General features: G+C 42.7%; 1 protein-coding gene across 1 annotated transcript in view; it reads left to right on the top strand.

The window, feature by feature from the left end:
* The first annotated feature begins 2,658 nt into the window (after positions 1 to 2,658).
* Positions 2,659 to 17,105, top strand: part of crabp1a (cellular retinoic acid binding protein 1a) — a 25,765-nt gene continuing 11,318 nt past the window's right edge. Inside the window, exons 1-3 of the mRNA XM_012862447.3 lie at positions 2,659 to 2,945; positions 7,997 to 8,175; positions 16,701 to 16,814. Coding sequence (XP_012717901.1) covers positions 2,876 to 2,945; positions 7,997 to 8,175; positions 16,701 to 16,814 — 363 coding nt within the window. The 5' untranslated portion in view covers positions 2,659 to 2,875. The remainder of the gene's footprint in view (positions 2,946 to 7,996; positions 8,176 to 16,700; positions 16,815 to 17,105) is intronic.

A 17,105-nucleotide genomic window follows, 5' to 3' on the forward strand; every position in this document is an offset into this window, starting at 1 on the left:
TAAAAATAAACACTACAAGACAGATCAGAACAGTGTAAGGTACTGCTCTGCCCCAGCTACTGTGCTGTGTAGGGCTTCTCCTTAATCAGATGTTGACTGACCCCGAAACAGCAATTATCTGTTATCTTCCACCTCCTCAGCCCAGAAAACATTGTGCTGCTTTACTCCACGATCAATCCAACCACTGAATAAATTCAGCTGAATGGCATCCAAGAGAGGCAAGGTGATGTCACCGCAGGGCTTGACCTAACTGAGGGCAGCACTGGAGATGTTCAGGAGAGCAACCTTGGATTGGGTTCGTAAAGCAACCATGGAAAGGTGACAAGGAAGCAAGCCTAAACCAGCTACCTCCAGGGAGGAAGAGCCAGCTGAATGTTAAGAACACAGTCCAAGCCATCAACATACTCCCTGCCAGTCTTCGGATGCCCTGTTGGTATGAAGGGAGGAGACCGCAACCGTTGAAACCTTCTCACCAGGGAAAAAGGGTTCTGCACAAAGTCCAGCAGCCTGAGGTTGCACATCCAGCAAAGAGAGCCAGAGAACTAGTCAGAGCCATCCAGAATAAAACAGTCCTTGGAGAACGTCAGAAAGATGTTCTCTGGTCATAAATTACTAGGGGAAGAACCTGAACAACAGAACCATTGTGGAAGGTTAAGTTCCTAAGTGGCATGCAGTACCAGAGATTGAGAAGCCCCAACAACGGTAATCCTCCAGACCAGCGGCGTGTCTCCTTCTGCGTTCCAGTGACTTGGTTCTGATGCTGGCCTCTTGTGCTCGGGAACAACTTTGCACCTCAGGATCTTGGATTCTGCTAATCATGATGAGGACCTGTTCTGTGCTGCCATTCTCAGTGCAAGACCTAGATCCTGAGAGACTTACAGATCCAGACTAATCGACGAGTAATGGCTGACCAACTGGACACTGTGGTGGCCAAAGAAGAGAAAAATCTGTAGGGACAGCTGCAGCCTGTAGCAATCTAAAGTTAAGGAGGAAAACAAAAAGTTGTGGGAATTTCAGGAGCTCAAAGTCAAAACAGAAGAAGTCAGAAGATTCTCAGGTCTATTAAAGTGTTACATAAACCGCAGAATACAGCTCAACACAGAGAGCGTTCAACACACAGGGAAAGACATAAAACAATGAAGTTACCAGCTTTTATATGTCTGCAGTTCTGTGGTTTCAGGCTGTTTTCTTTACCAATATTTATGTAAAGAAGAAAATAGAATCCACACAGGAACATGAACATGGCAAACATGGTTTAGTTTAAATACTTTGCTTTATTTTTATTAATTTACTTTTCTGGCCAGTTATTTGCCCACATTTTTTAATCTGTCCATGTTGTTGCTTTTTCTTTTTTTATGGTGTTTAGATGGTTTGCCAGAAGATGAATGCCATCACCTACACTGGGAGAACTGGCAAACCAACACTATAAACACACAGTGCCCTGAATATATTAATGGATATTTAGAATGAAGCTTTGAAATAAAAAAAATATATATTTAAGTGGTATAATCACAATCTGAAAAACAATAACAACTACTTACTCACTGGTACCCTCGCTTTTCTGTACCCTTAAGTTAAAATTACTCCTACTACTACTACTACTACTACTAGTACTACTACTACTCATAATAATAATTATAATAAAAAGTAGTAGTAGTAGTAGTAGTATGAGTTTTTTAGAATTATTAGGAACTTTTAGTTGTTCTGTGATGATAGGGGAGCATTTTGTCTTCAAAATGAGAAAAACAGGAGAAAATCTCATTCTGGTAGGGCAGATGTGTGACCTTCATCAGTCAGGAAATGGCCGGAAAATGAAAGCTGGTCACTTTCTGAAGCTGCCCATATCCACAACGACTAAAGCTCAAACAAATCTTTTAGTTGCCTGCTGCCGCCTGCAGTAAGCAGGATGTTCCAGGACGTAAGACGGCACATCTCCTCAGAGCACCGTTAAAGGACTGCAGCAAAGACCGGCTTCCTGGGGTCTTCATTAGAAGGAATAGGTAAATAAACTGCTTGTTTTAGAGTCATGCCAGAAAACAGCTTTTTCTATTCCAGTACCACAAATGTAAACGTGAGGAGTTTGCAAAACCCCTGCATGGACTTAATTTGGAACTATGGGCTTTGGTCAAACACTACCGTACTTTGTCCCTCTCAGCAGAAAACAGTCCAGGATGAATATGTTGAAAACTACCTCCCACCCAGTGTTAAGTATGGTGGAGGATCTGTGATGCTGTGGGCCTGTTGGGCCTCGTTAAGTTTTAAAATACCAGGAAATTTTGAATTAAAACATCTGGTACATTCTGCCCATAGATTTTATTGCCACTGGGTAAATCAGAATGATTCTTCTTCCACGGACAGGTCACACGGCTCGATCTTATAAAAGACCTGCGGAGGTACCTGAGGAAAATCTTTTTTTTTCTTTTTTTTTTTTATAAAGGTCGCTGTATAACCTAAAATAATTGATTCAGGCCTTTTCATGTCCAAGCAGACATCTCAGTCCAGCTTCACTGTATTAATGGCACAGAGCTTCCAGGGGGAGGGACCTCCTCTGCTTCACATTAAAGACAGCAGCTATAAAGGAACGAAAGGAAAGATTACTCCAACGCTGTGACACACACACACACACACACACACGGAGCTGCTGAGAGCGTGCTTCTTGGTATGAGGGAGCGCGTCCATCTCTGTGAATTGAAAAAAAAAAAAAAAATTTAAATAAATAAAAGACTCAACTGGGTGTAACGTGCGAGCGGGGAGGCTGAGCTCGGAGCAGAGGAGCACAGTGACGGAGGAGGAGGGTGAGAAAGAGTCAGAGAGAGAGACAGCAGAGCGTGGAACAGGTTCCTTCTGCAGCCCCTCGCACGCAGCCTCAGCAGCCATGCCTAACTTTGCCGGCAACTGGAAGATGAAGAGCAGTGAGAATTTTGATGAACTTCTCAAAGCCCTGGGTGAGTCTTCTCCTGTCCCTCCTTGCTGCATGGGTTTGCTCCTGCATCATGTCCAAAGGAGGAGAGAAAAAAAAAAGGCTTTTCTTGTTCTCTGGGAATCCCATGACTCCAAATAACATCATATTGTTCTGAGAAGCTCCATGGAAAAGCAAGCAGAGATGCTTCTGAGGGGGAAATCTCGCCGCTTCCAGGAGATAAGACATACTGGAAGCTAGAATTCCAGCCGAAACAGACCTTGCATTGTGACATGAAGTGGGGAAAGAGGGGGGGGGATAACATTATTCATGTTAGGCATTTAAGTAGGGCATGCATTACTGCCAGGGGAGGTCTGTGGATCACTGTGTTGTTCTTCTTTCTCATGTCCTTTTCCATTCTTTGTCAACCTGCTGAGTCTCCACAGATGATTGTGATGGTTGAGATTTAGACCAGTGTAACTGGGTCACTCGATTGTGTTGCAGCGTTTCGTCACGGCGGCGCCAGCGAGACAGACAGGGACGCGGCAAAAGCTCCGTGTCTTTTAGAATAATGTGGAAATCTTCAAGGAGAAGTCCCACTGGTGAGCTCTTCGGGAGCCCATCGGGACTACAGTTTACTTTTATTGGATACAAATACGGTGCCTTGCAATTTCCACAAGTTAAACTCACCAACTTCGATGTATTTTGGGGGGGATTTCAAGAGACAGATCAAGACAAAGTACCACATAACCGGAAAGTGGATAGCTGGTTCTCAAAATTTGCATTTTAAAAAGACGTGGAGAGCGTGGTGTGCTGGTGTATGCAACCCCCTTTACTCCAATTCCCCTAAATAAAGGAGAGCTTTAATAAGAGAAGCGGTCAGGATGAGCATGATTCCTCTGGAAGAGCTGCAGAGGTCCACAGCTCTGGTGGGAGAAGCTGTTTATAGCTTGTTACAGGCCCTGAAGAGACACAGCAGAAATGTTGAAGCTGGGGTAACAAGACCAAAGCTGAAGTCTTTGGCCTACTAGCACACCACCATGTGTAGAGATAAGCTAATGCTGCACCCCAACCAGAACGCTCAGTCTCCATGGTGACACGTGATGGTGGCAGCATCATCCTGTGGGAATGTGCCTTACTTCAGCAGGGACAAGGTAGCTGGTCAGAGCTGATGGGTGGAGCTAAATACAGAAAGAAAGCTTGACGAAGGGGAAAAAGACTTGAGGCTGCGGGCGGCGGTCCTCCTTCCCGCAGAATATAAATCCAAAACATCCCGCCAGAGCGACGATGGAATGTCTTAGATCAAAGCATGATCATGTGTCAGAATGGCCTAGTCAAAGTCCACACCTGAAATTTAATGTTCCGAGATTGTGAGCTATTGTGCTAAAACAGATAATAATAATAATAATAATAATAATAATAATAATAATAATAATACATTTTATTTGTAATGCACTTTACATTTAAGAAAAATCTCAAAGTGCTACAGGTAAAATCATCATAGAAGGGTAAAATCAAAATTTAAAACCAAGCATCGCTTTAAAACACTTATAAATAAAATCAATAGCATAATTGTAAAATGTTAAAAGTCATACGTCCTGCTAAAAAGAAATGTTTTTAATCCTTTTTCAGGTGAAAAAACATCAGTGCCCAAATGAATGTGGTTCATGAAAAAAACGGAAACAGGACATTATGCGTATAAATCTAAAAAGGCAAAAATTTCAGGATTATCAGAGAGACTTGATCCTGCTGTTTGGATAACCCTTTTCCTAAAACCCAGTCTAGAAATTGACATTTTATACACAAAAGCTAAAGCAAAATCATCATAAGCTCCTTCCCATTTTTGTAGTTCCCCCATACCCTTTTCTGAGTTTTGTCGTTAAGCTGGCCAGGGCAGCAGCTCCTCTGATGCGCTCAGTAGTCTGAAGAGAAAAGCCTCTGATTTTAGCACCTCATCCAACACATTAACATCTACTCAGGCACTGCAGCCGCTAGCTCTCAGAAGAGCTCGGCCAGAGAGAGAGCGAGACGCGCCAGACGGCCATCCGGTGCGGATCCTGGTGTCGACGGGGTCGCCACTTCCCACCAACATCTTTCTAATTACCTGACGAGTCAAAGGCTTCCCTGAAGCAGAGAAGGATTGTCACAACTTTTCCACATTTCATTGCAATATGAGGTCAAAGTTAAACGTGCAAATTGGGATTTTGTGAGACAGACCCACACAAAGTAATACATAACCATGGAGCATGTAGAGGAAATGAGGCATTAGTTTTCATTACTTTTCACAAATAAAAATCTGAACGATGTGGAGGGAATTTGTATTCAGCCCCCTTTACTCTGATACTCTCGTATAAAATCAGTTCCTCTCAACTGCCTTAGAAAGTCACCTAATTAATAAACAGAATCCACATGTGTGCGATTTAATCTTACTATAAATCCAACTGTTTTATGAAGGTTTGTTACAGAACATTAGAGGAGAAACAGCATCCTGGAGAACAAGGAACACAGCAGATAGCTCGGGGATGAAGTCGTGGGGAAGCTTAAGGCAAGGCTAGGTTGTGAAACCATATCCCTCGTTTTGAACATCTAACAGAGAGCTCCTCAATCCGTCTTTGGAACATGAAAAGAGGATACGGTGGAATTGCAAACTTACCATGAGCTTGGCCGCCTACATACACTGCAAAAATGGATCTAAAAATAAGTAAAATGTTCTTAAAGTTAGTGTGTTTGTCCTTGATTTGAGCAGAAAAATAATATTATCTGCCAATGGAATGAGTATTTTGACCCCTAAAATAAGATAATTAGACATCCTGCAATTGAAATAAGATAATGGAGATGAGTTGTTCCTATATTAAGTGCAAAAATCTTATTCCATTGGCAAATCAACTTATTTACCTGGTCAAATCAAGGGTAAATACACTCATTTTAAGAACATTTTACTTATTTTTAGTTCCGTTTTTGCAGTGTAGAGGGATTGGCCAAGGGGAACATTAACCTGAGAAGTAACCAGGGGGCACGTAGTTACTGTGGAGGAGCTGCAGCTCAGGTGGCAGGACCAGTAAACTATTAATGGTTCACTCTACATAGCCTTTGTAAAGGAGTAGCAAGAAGAAAGCTGTTGTTGAAAGAAAACCATCAGAACTCCTCTATGTAGTTTGCTAAAGGGCGTCTAGGATCCACAGCAAACATTTGAAGGAAAAAGCACTGGTCAGATGAGACCCAGTCCCCTCAGCAGGGTCTCAGTGCACAGAGACACACCTGGTGTGTTCAGGTGCGTTCATCCTGAACACACCATCTCCACGGCAAACCATGGCAGTGGCAACAACATGCTGAGGGAATGTTTGACTTTAGCAGGGACAACGTAGCTTGCTGGAGTTGATGGGAAGATGGGAGGAGCTAAATTCAGAGCAATCCTGGAGGAAAAAGGCTTGAGAGTGGGACGGACTTCTGCCGTCCAGCGGGACATGAGCCGTAAACATGAAGCCAGCGTTACAATTGGAACAGTTTAGATTAAAGTATGTTCATGTGTTGGGACGGCCTAGTCAAAGTCCAGACCAGCATCTGTGACAAGACTTGAAAACTGAAGTTCAGAGATTCTCTGTTCAGTCTGACTGAGCTTGAGCTACTTTGCAGAAGAGTGTGGCTGAAAACTTTAGATTCAAACTGTGCAAAGGTAGCACTACGTTGTGGTGTTCAGTCGAACAAGATCCCCATAAAATACACGGAACATTGTGGTTATGACGAGGCAAAATCTGAAAAAGTTCATGGACCACAGACACTATGCCAGCTGTCGTACATCCAGGTAGCAGAAAGCACAACATCATCAGCAAAATAAGGCGCATGGTTGGACTGGACATAATGTCCTGAAAAGTTTCTGTTATAATTTGGGTGTGGTGGTCAACGCATACTTTAGTGCTCAGCTTTGCTGACTTTGCTGATGGAAAAAGGCAGAAGAGGTTGCTTGACCAACTGGTGCTTGTGCAGATTTAATGTTAGAAAAAACCACATGTTGTGCTCCCTTAGATCCAAGGGTGGGGTTGATTAAGCTGTTGCTTTAATTAGTCCACGACCTCGCCCGTTAAACAACTCGGACCACAGCGCTTTTGAAGGAGATGATTTCCTTAAACTATTTAAAGGAAATTAAAAACAAAAAAAATGTTTAATCCTGTCTGTAAAGTCACTGGCTTTCTATAGAAAACCCCATGTTTGTCCCGCTGGTATCGGAGGGCAGAAATAAAAAAATAAAAAAAATCAAAGAGCAAGGATTTGGCAGGACATAAAGCCAGATGGCCGTTGCAGAGTCGAACCAAGCATGCCAAACTCTTGTCACAGGGCATGCAACCGTCAGGCAAAAGAAGACAACAAGCGATAGACTGCTCTGACAAACAGGAGAGTTTCTATCCTCTCTTTTTTTTTTTTTTGGGCCTCAGCACCTAAATTGCATAAAGTTCTCCCAATCTTGGTAAATAGTTGAGGTTTTGATGAATAGCCGAGGTTTCTGTCAGGGTCACCGGGGGCTCATTGTGATTTTCCTCCAAAAGCAGCACATTTCTGGCGTTCCCTGTAAAAAAACAAAAAATATGCGTGGCTGGTTGGAGACACACACACACACACACACACAGATAAAGGGAGACAGTCAGCCAGCAAGTCTTACTCTGTCTGAGTTTCTGAGCTGATTCATGCTGGCATGAGAGACTTGAGCGCTTTAAGTCTGGGAGGGGTGCAGACTGCAAGATTTTTTTTTTCTTCCAAAAATGGGAGCACAAACAATAAATAACAGACACCATTGCTCTCTTTTTCCTTTTTGCTCTCTCGCTTGCTGTCCTTCATTCACTGTCACAACTGGATACAGTTCTTAGTCTGCTGATTCCAGAAAATTACACCCTTTTCTTGCAAATAGAAATTGTGTTCATGTGGTTGCAAACAGTCTAGCTCCATCTAGGTTGCCTGTGACCAGCATGAAGCGGCTGTGTACCAAATGACCCCGGTGCTTCAGAAATGATGGCGGCCTGCGGTGCAGCCAGTGTTTCACGCTGCCGTGGCTAAATTGCACCCCCGCCCGTCTGTGTCAACCTCGTCTGGGTTGTGTCTGTCCAGGCGTGAACGCCATGCTGAGGAAGGTGGCCGTGGCGGCGGCCTCGACCCCTCAGGTGGAGATCCGCCAGGACGGCGAGCAGTTCTACATCAAGACGTCCACCACCGTGCGCACCACCGAGATCAACTTCCGCATCGGCCAGGAGTTCGACGAGGAGACGGTGGACGGACGCAAGGTCAAGGTAGGCTGACACGGAGCGAAATGTGGCGTGCTGCGAGTCAGGTGGCTGAAAGCGAGCAGCGTAAAAGCAAAACCTGAAGCGTGACTGTTCGCTCTGTACCTCAGGTTCTTCAAAAACTACAGCTTTTGTTTTCCTTACTGTGATCTGGTGAAGCAGGAAATAAAAGGAAAATCTCTGTGGAAACCTTCAGAGGGTCAAATCGTACGCAGATGATCTACTTTGAACACTTTCAATAATATGCAAAACTTAAATTCTGTCTATTTAAGTATCTTATTTGACTGGTGAGTTCCCTTACTTTTATTGTGCTCATTTATAGCGAGTGTGTAGTGGTTTGTGTTTTGTGGCCAGTGGCAGTAGTGAATGCAACAGAAATCCTCAGACAAAGGTACTGAGCGGGTACGGCCCATCGGACCTGTTTATCCCCTCGTCCAGTAGGCCCAGTCACTGATCCTTAAGTTTAACGCCCCACCATTCTGAACATTTAATCCCAGTAAATACAGGACACCGCCGCGTTCTTCCGTTTTACTTTTCTCACAGAAAGCTTTCTGAGAATTTTATGTTATTGTAATGTTACGTCCCTTGGCTTAGTCTAGGGGGTTATATGGGACGGACATAAAATGAGGAAGTGGACTGAGGAGGCAAAGTTATCTTTTAGACATTTATTTACTTCTAATTTTACATTATTTACAATTCAGACGGTTAAAACTTCAGAGAGAGCCCAGGCCAACATAACAAAACAACCCTAATCAGAAAATAAAAAGAAGAACTTACCTAACAACAATGAAAGTAAAATAGTACAAACCTACAAACTAACCTAAACCTAACAATCACTTGAAGGCATGCTATGCAACATTTTTCAGTTAATTAATGTGTTCCATACCGATTTGGGTGGTTAAATGAGTAATTTCAGGTCGAACAAAGGTTTTCTCGGCCGCCCTGGGGGTCTGTGGGGGAAATACCGCACTTGCAATTGCAAGAGCTCACGGCCCGCACACACAGAAGTCTTGCTTTACGGTGAGAACTCCATGTATTTTTGCCCTGCCATTCACTATATGCACGCGCGAAAGCAACAACAAAGAACCGCGTGTTAACGTCAAATAAACATGCAAGCATATCGAGTTTTATTATTATTATTATTATTATTATTATTATTATTATTATTATCTTTTTTTTTTTTTTTTTTTTTTTTTTTATGTTGGCGAGACGCTACCGCGGCGGCCGCGGCGAGTCGGCGGCTGCGGCTTGGCGAGGCGGTGGCGGTAGCGTCTCGCCAACATAAAAAAAATTAAATATAATAATAATAATAATAATAATAATAATAAAACTGCCAAGGCGACCGCCTCGCCAAGATAGCGCTGCGGGAAGCTTGATGTTCATACCTTCGCTGTTTTAGTCATTGTTTGTACTGCCATTTTTTCCACTTTTCGTTGCGTTCGCCTGTCTGCTAAGCTCAAAACAACCGCGCCTGGCTTGTCGGAGAAACCAGAACAGCTGAGCATCTTTATGACAGTGCACTTTTACTTTCACCCTCTGGGGGGAGCCTCGCTGGAAAATCAACCCCGGTTGCATAGTATACCTTTAAACAAGAGAAAACTGGGGTTAAACCAAAACCAAAAAACCCAGTCTGACCAAGTGTACATTAAAAAATATGACAAAGGCAGGCCTTTGCACTGGCAAGCATATGCAAGAGGTGGTATGGCAGGCAAGTGGCCAAGAAGCACTGAGGTGCAGGATCACAGCCTTTAAATAGGACACAGGTGATTGCTGATTGCATTGGACTCTGGAAACCACACCCACATCCTGGAGAAGGTGGAGCCTAGCACAGGACAAAGAATTAGCACAAACACAAACATCTACCTGGGAGATGTAACAGTAAGAAAAAACTAGTCCAAGGGATTACTTTTAAAATCAGGGATTGGTCAAAATGAGTCAGCTCTTTTTATGGATGAAGGAAATACACATGAACGGAGATGGAATTAGCCTCCTATGTGAGCGTAATGTTATAATGTTCTAAAGGTAGGTGATGTCAGTAACAATGTTGCATTTACGGTAAAATGTAAATTGCTCAGTCTGTCTAAATCCAGGGCGCAGGAGCGGTGGGGACGTCAGTCTAGAGCAACGTTGCACAGCCACTGATGTTTATCCGACTTCAAACTTTACAAAACGCACCTGCTCTGATTATAATGTCAGTCATAACCACTGAGTTTGTTAGTGCAATCAAAAAGAATAAATGATTTGAAATAAATAAATAGGGTCAGAGAGGCGTGTTGTTCTTGTGAGAGAGAGAAGGAGTTTCTGCCTCTTTATACCAAAGTGATGGAGCTGCTGTCCAAACTTTCTCCTCAGCTAGAAAATGTATTTTTAGCTAACATCTTCTATTCGTGAAATGCTTTAAGTGCAGTCAAAATGTCCTTCATTTCTTATAAACATGTAAGAAAGAATGGGAATTTTTTTGTCCTACGAAAGCGAGCAATGAAAATGAAATACCTTTTCCCAGACTCAGCTATTGGTATCGTGTTCACGTCTCAGCAGAAAGGGCGGCTCGAGCTGAACGACAGTTTCTCTTTGAAGCTCTTCAGACCCAGAGGGGGGAGTCGCTCATCATCAGACACACAGAGCTCCAACAAAGACAGCTGGATTTTTTTTTTCATCCTGGTTGAGAAAGATTACAGGATAAAAAAAAAATACAACCTTTACAAAACTAAAACATCTGGAGTTCTAAAAGTCTATAGAAAACAAAAACATAATTTATTAGCAGGCTGGTACAACAGAGGTGTTCTGTGACATGACGCAATGGGAGCGAACTGGTTTCATAGAAACGCCTCTTGATAAAATCTCAGCTCTGAGACATGGAAGACATCTGTCCTACGAAAACACAGACTGTGCAATTAGACAAAGTGGGCGAGCTGGACTGATTGTCAGCCCTGATGGGGTCTATGAAAAAAACAAAAACAAAAACATAATCACTTTCCTCCTCTAATTTCTTGCAAAACCTAAAATATTCTGTGAGGTTTTGGACGTTCTCTGGTGGCAAATTGAATTACAGGCAATTGTTTGTGGCAAGAATCAAATAAAGTTGCTGCGTAATGACAGAGCGCTGCGTTGTGAGAACCTGCAGGCGGTTGGAGGTTCAGTCTCCAGTAACGCGTCAAGCTTCCCTCCACAGACGTATATAATGTATTCACCCGCACGATGCGCTGCATGCTGAGCGAGGAGCGTTATATAACAGAGAAAACAGCAGAGGATGACGGCTCAAACGGCTTGGCAGGTTTCTTTAAACGTTTTTATGGAATTGGCGTCTGGAGTTTGTAATTGGAGCTTTGACTTCGTAATCTGTTACGTGCAAATTACTGAGCAATGTTAAAAGATATTAAGGGATGTACGGAGTCATCTATTAGTCTCTAATGATTCATATTTGGCTATTTTAAACAACATTTGGTGTACTTTTTTGTTTTTTTCCCCTAAACTTATCCTTACATAATTGGGGTGTCCAGTCTAAAAACACATTAACTGTGTTTGTAGGAGGAAGCTAAAGTAGTCTGAGAGAAACCAAAAGCAGAAGAACATTGTGTTGGTGTGTGGGTGTATCAATGTCAAGTTAACTTTTGATTTAGATTAAGCCATATGAACAGACTTAATGCATTGTGTCGGGTTGATAAAGCAGTCAACTTTATGTAAAATTTTACCAAAACTAATCTGAAAACTGTCGATGTGAACAAAAAACTGACTCTTGGTGCACTCAAACAAAACCCTGGATCAATCATGGACCAGTCTAGGCCCGTGTCCCATTGCATGTTGGTTTATGGGTATGACCATACATACTGCCTTCTGAGAATGGTCAACCCTTAGACGGTCTTAAGGGGACAGTGCTTTTTGTCAAACAGGTAATAGATGGGAGGCATGGTTCACCCTGAGCACGCCGTATCACAGGTCAACCACAGAGACACACAGGGAAGCAAATACGCATGCACACACACATCTCAAGAAAAATTTGATTGGGGCCAAACCTACAGCCCATAAGACATGATGAAAAATATAGACAACAACATCTAGAAAAAAAAAAACTTCTTTTGACAAATAACTACATTCCCATAATGATGTAGGGAGCCATTACTCCAAAAGTAATATGAAAAAACTAAATTTGCAGACCTGTCCTGTGGTCAGAATAATCCAAAACTAGAGGGAGACGCTTGCAAGCCTGACAACCCCACACGGTGAGGTACAGGGGGTGGCATCATGTTGTGTTTGTGTCAGGGATTTGTGGACCCCCAAGCAGACCATAGTAAAGATATTTAATGAGGAAAACTAAAATTGTAGCAGGGATCACAGACAGGAAAACTACCTGGGGGATAAATGGGTGGGGAAACACCCGGAGGTAGAACAGGAGGAACCTGCGACCAGACCATGGAGGACAGGGAGAGAGAATGGGCCAGGTGGAGTTAATCAGAGGATAATGATTACACGGGTGAGAGAGATGAAGGCAGATATAGAGCTGAAGGAGAGGGAGAATGATTGGAAAGGAATCTAACAGTGACAAGATACAATGTACAACTAAACACACGTTAAAGGATAAACAACATCCAAGGATTATGACTGCGCGGGTGTTTTGCTTCAGGAGGGACTGGTGCACTTCACGAAATAGAAGTCCTGTTGAAGGAAAAACATTATGTGGAAATACTGACGTGACATTTCAAGACATTGGCCAAGAAGTTAAACTCGGAAACAAATTGGTCCTCCAAATAAACAACGACATAAAGCCCAGTGGCAGAGTACCACAAAGTCAGCGTTTTGGCGGGGACAACACCTAAGCCTTATCTTAGTCCTGTCGAAATTTGGTTGGCAGAGCTGAAAATTTGTGTGTGAGCGCAATGACCGCCATACCTGGCTCATTTACACCGGATCTGTCTGGAGGAGTTATGGTTCAACGAATGTGAAAATCGGGTGATGCCTCTAAACAGCAGCATACAATTTTTATTTCACAATCAATACTAAGTTTTAAACATGAGCCCTATTTTTTTAATTCTTTGTATGAATATCTAATATTTCATATCAGGATCAAAAGTCTTATCCACCAGTAACTGTGGGTATTCCAACGTAGTCTGGGGATAGACCTGCAGGAGGCAGAGCTCCCTGAACGTGGCACATGTTCTCGCTAGGTGGGGGTGGGGTGGGGGGGGGGGAAGGGTTTCTGTGGAGTGCTGGCAGACTCTCAGGTGGAGCAGGCTGGCAGATGAACCCCTGGTGGGTTTGGTCACCTGTGGCTGTCGGGCCTATTCTCTGATCTATGTCTGGCGTGCGGCGGTGAGATGATTAACAGAGCAACAGGGTCAAAAAGCTTCGGGTTAATCGGACTGACTTTGTCAGGATCGACCGAGGTCTTCTCGCTCTGAGAAGTGTGAAAGTGATAAAACGTGTCCTGTCAGTGTGAGAGCTGGCTAAGAAGCGATGGGCGGCTCTGTTAAATGCTTGGTATGCAGTGGAAATGTCTTCCAGACGTGTGTTTACTCTTCACTCCGAGACAAAGTTAGACATATTTCTTTGCATTTTTTTATTTGCAATGATGCTTTTACTCCTGCTTCAGTTCATTGAGGCTTGCAGAGATTTGTTTCTGCACAAGCTCTCTGAAGCCCCCCCTATAGAAATCCAGTTCAGGTCTGGGCTTAAACTGGACCGCCTTTTCCAGTCCTTCTGTTGTGGACAGGCTGCTATGTTTCGGATCTTTGTTCTGCTGCTGACCAAGTTTGGGCGAAGCGTCAGCTTCTTGACAGATGGACATTTGAATTGGTTTACAGAGGAGCTCACGGTCTCACTACTCGGTCACTGCAAAGTGCTCAGGTCCTGTGGCTACAAAGCAAGCCCAAATCATCACCGCACCACCACCGTACCCTCCAGTCAGTAAGAGGCGTTCCTGCTGATGCTGTGCTCAGTTTTTAACAAACATGATGCAGACTATTATGGCCCATTTGTCCTTCCAGAAGTCAGGCGGTTCCTTCAGATGCAGCTTTGTAAACATAAGTCCTGTTGCAATATTCTTTTCAGAAACAAAAGGCTTTTGCTTGGAAACCCTTCTAAACAACTCACCTGTTGAGTCTTTTTCTCATTTGTTGGAACGTCCACACCTGCTACTTTCCAGTTTGGAGGGAAGCATCCATTGCATCTCCTGACTTCTTTCTACCCCACCATTGTTTTAATACTCACTTGTGAGGCGTTTCCTTCTTACTGGGATCAATTAATCTCTTGCAATTCCTGCTAAAGGTTCGAAGATCACATTGATCCAGCAGAGATTTTTTTTCTTGGGGGGAAGGGGGGGGGGGGGTATTTCCTTTGAACACTGAATTTTCTCCTGTCATTTTCGAAACTTTAAGCAATATTGATGAAGCTACGTTTGAAAAGATTGAGACTTTTGGTTGATGCATTGTCAATCCCTATTGCCAACATTCTATCTATCTATCTATCTATCTATCTATCTATCTATCTATCTATCTATCTATCTATCTATCTATCTATCTATCTATCTATCTATCTATCCTGTTCAAGGATTCATTTAGCTTATTCCTTTTTTTTCCTATGTATGTCTGTAATGTTTTTCGTTCATGTACAGCACTTTTGAATGTCTCGTTACTGAAAAGTGCTATATAAATAAACTTACCTTACTTTACCTACCCATCATCCGGCTTATCGCAGAATGATACAGGATAGAGCTTTCACTCAACATTGTCACTTTTTTTCTTTTAACTCTTTGCTCAGGGTGAGTCTGTATCCCTTACGGACGTGTTGAAGCTCTTCAGAGGAGCTGCGTTTTTGTTAATGTAAACATAGTTTGTTAGTTTCATGTAAAATTAGATTTTATTGTTCCTTAGTTACTCGGTTTGAGTTTAGCTAGGGCTGAAAAGACACGTGGAAACGTGATCTGAACAACTGTGAGAAAAAAATCAGGTTTTTCAGACCAGATATTTAAGACTAACAAATGTAAATTATGTTTGACCAAGTTTTGGTGGGAAATAGATTATCTTACATTTTAGATCCCATTATTCCCGATAATTAATGTGAAACAGATGCAAGACCATAAAAGCACCACCTTAAAAAAAAACATTGAATGGTGAAACCAACCTACAGACACATGGGGAATTTGGATCACTCACAGATGTGTTGAAGCGCTTTAGAGGAGTAAGCCTCTGTGTGAGAACATTTTGACTGAGAAAATCTTTCCAGGCCTGAGACTAAGAGCAACACCGCCGCTCAAATGTTGCAGTAGCTAATTGACTGTCCTGGTTCTGGCTTAGGGGGGGGAAAAAAAGCAAAGGTTTAGAAAAGCTCTGAGGTTTTGGAGCTTGGCGAGGACTTTGTATGGCAGCCTGCAGGGTCCAAAACCTTTGATATGGTGATTAAGATTTGCCCGTGAAAGACCGAGGCAGCTGCTTTATTCACGACTGAACCGCAGCGCTCTCTAGCACAAATTAAGACCAACAATTAAACAAGTGTTGTCGTGTCAGCACTTCCACAATATCCGGCAAGGCCAGAAATATATTGAAAACATATCTTGGGCATGATAGGCTCCCAGCCATGTTGGCTGGCTCTTTATGATACACTTGAAGTGCCATTTGCAGTTAATGCTTAAAACAATATGTAGGTTATAAAGGGAAAAAAAACTCTTTAAGTCAGAAAACATTAACAGAGGAAGAATGTGGAGAAAAAGCAGTAATAGTTGGGGATTTTCTAAAGTTACAGCAGCAATCTTTGAATAATTAGCATATAGAGCTAACAGGAGACACATAAACGGTTCTGTGAAGAACTTTCTGCCCCTTAAAGGTTTATGTCGCTGTTCTTTCAACACACTCAAAGATTTTAGGTAAGATTTCTTTTTTTAAGGGAAACAAGCTATCCAAACCAGCACGGCTTTATGTGAAGAAGTAAATTAACTTTTGCCATCCTCTGGAGGAGTTTTAGCTCACTCTTTTTTTTGCAGAGCTGTTTTCATTCAGCTAAGATGGAGAGTTTTTGAGTTTGAATGACCAGAGCCAATCAGATGAATGGTAATACTCATCTGCAAAGCAACATTATGCCTCATTTGGGTACATTTTAAATGCCCAGTGCTGCCACCCTCACCTCTTATCAGTTTATTCGCTAAAACAAACGATCCAGAACTGCATTCGTTTTAAATTTTACAAGCTGTTTAGTTGTCGCCACCCTGCTCGTGGAAATATGTTACTCATAACAAAAAGGGAATGCTACTTCTGAGTCTCAATGTTCATTTTTAACACCTTACATTTGTCGGTGTGAAGCCAAAAAGCCTCATCTTTCCACCATATATGTGCATCCACTATTGTGATTTGAAGGTAACAACTTATTGCTGCCATTTATAAACAGTTTACATGTTTATTTCCAACTAAAGCAGCTCATCTTTAGGACTCAGCATCATTACTCAAACAGCTGCGCTTGTGCAGGTATCGCTAAAAGAGTCTAGTTACTGTGTGATGACGGGAAAGATATTAAAGACATCCATCTGCGGTTGCCTTTCTGTGCAGAGCCTGGCCACCTGGGAGTCAGAGAACAAGATTTACTGTCAGCAGACTCTGGTGGACGGAGACGGCCCTAAAACCTACTGGACCCGGGAGCTGAACGGGGATGAACTCGTACTGGTGAGCGTGCAGCAGTGAGCTGGTCTTATGTCACAGGTGACACCATATCATGGCACCATGCTAGAATTCACAATGAAATTACACACTGTGATTAGCCGGGTGACGTTGTGAGATTCTAATGGTAAGATTGCTTTAGGCAAAGACACCAACATGTCACAGTATTTACATAAAACGGCAATCACACTGTAATTAATTATGTACAGAAAGCTCTTTTTGGTTAGGAGATTATAGTTTTTTTCCAATTCTGCTCTGGATAGAGTAGCACAAATCAAACAAGCTGATATCAGCTGC

This window comes from Fundulus heteroclitus, chromosome 2 (assembly GCF_011125445.2).
Source record: "Fundulus heteroclitus isolate FHET01 chromosome 2, MU-UCD_Fhet_4.1, whole genome shotgun sequence".
NCBI classification, from domain to species: Eukaryota; Metazoa; Chordata; class Actinopteri; order Cyprinodontiformes; family Fundulidae; genus Fundulus; species Fundulus heteroclitus.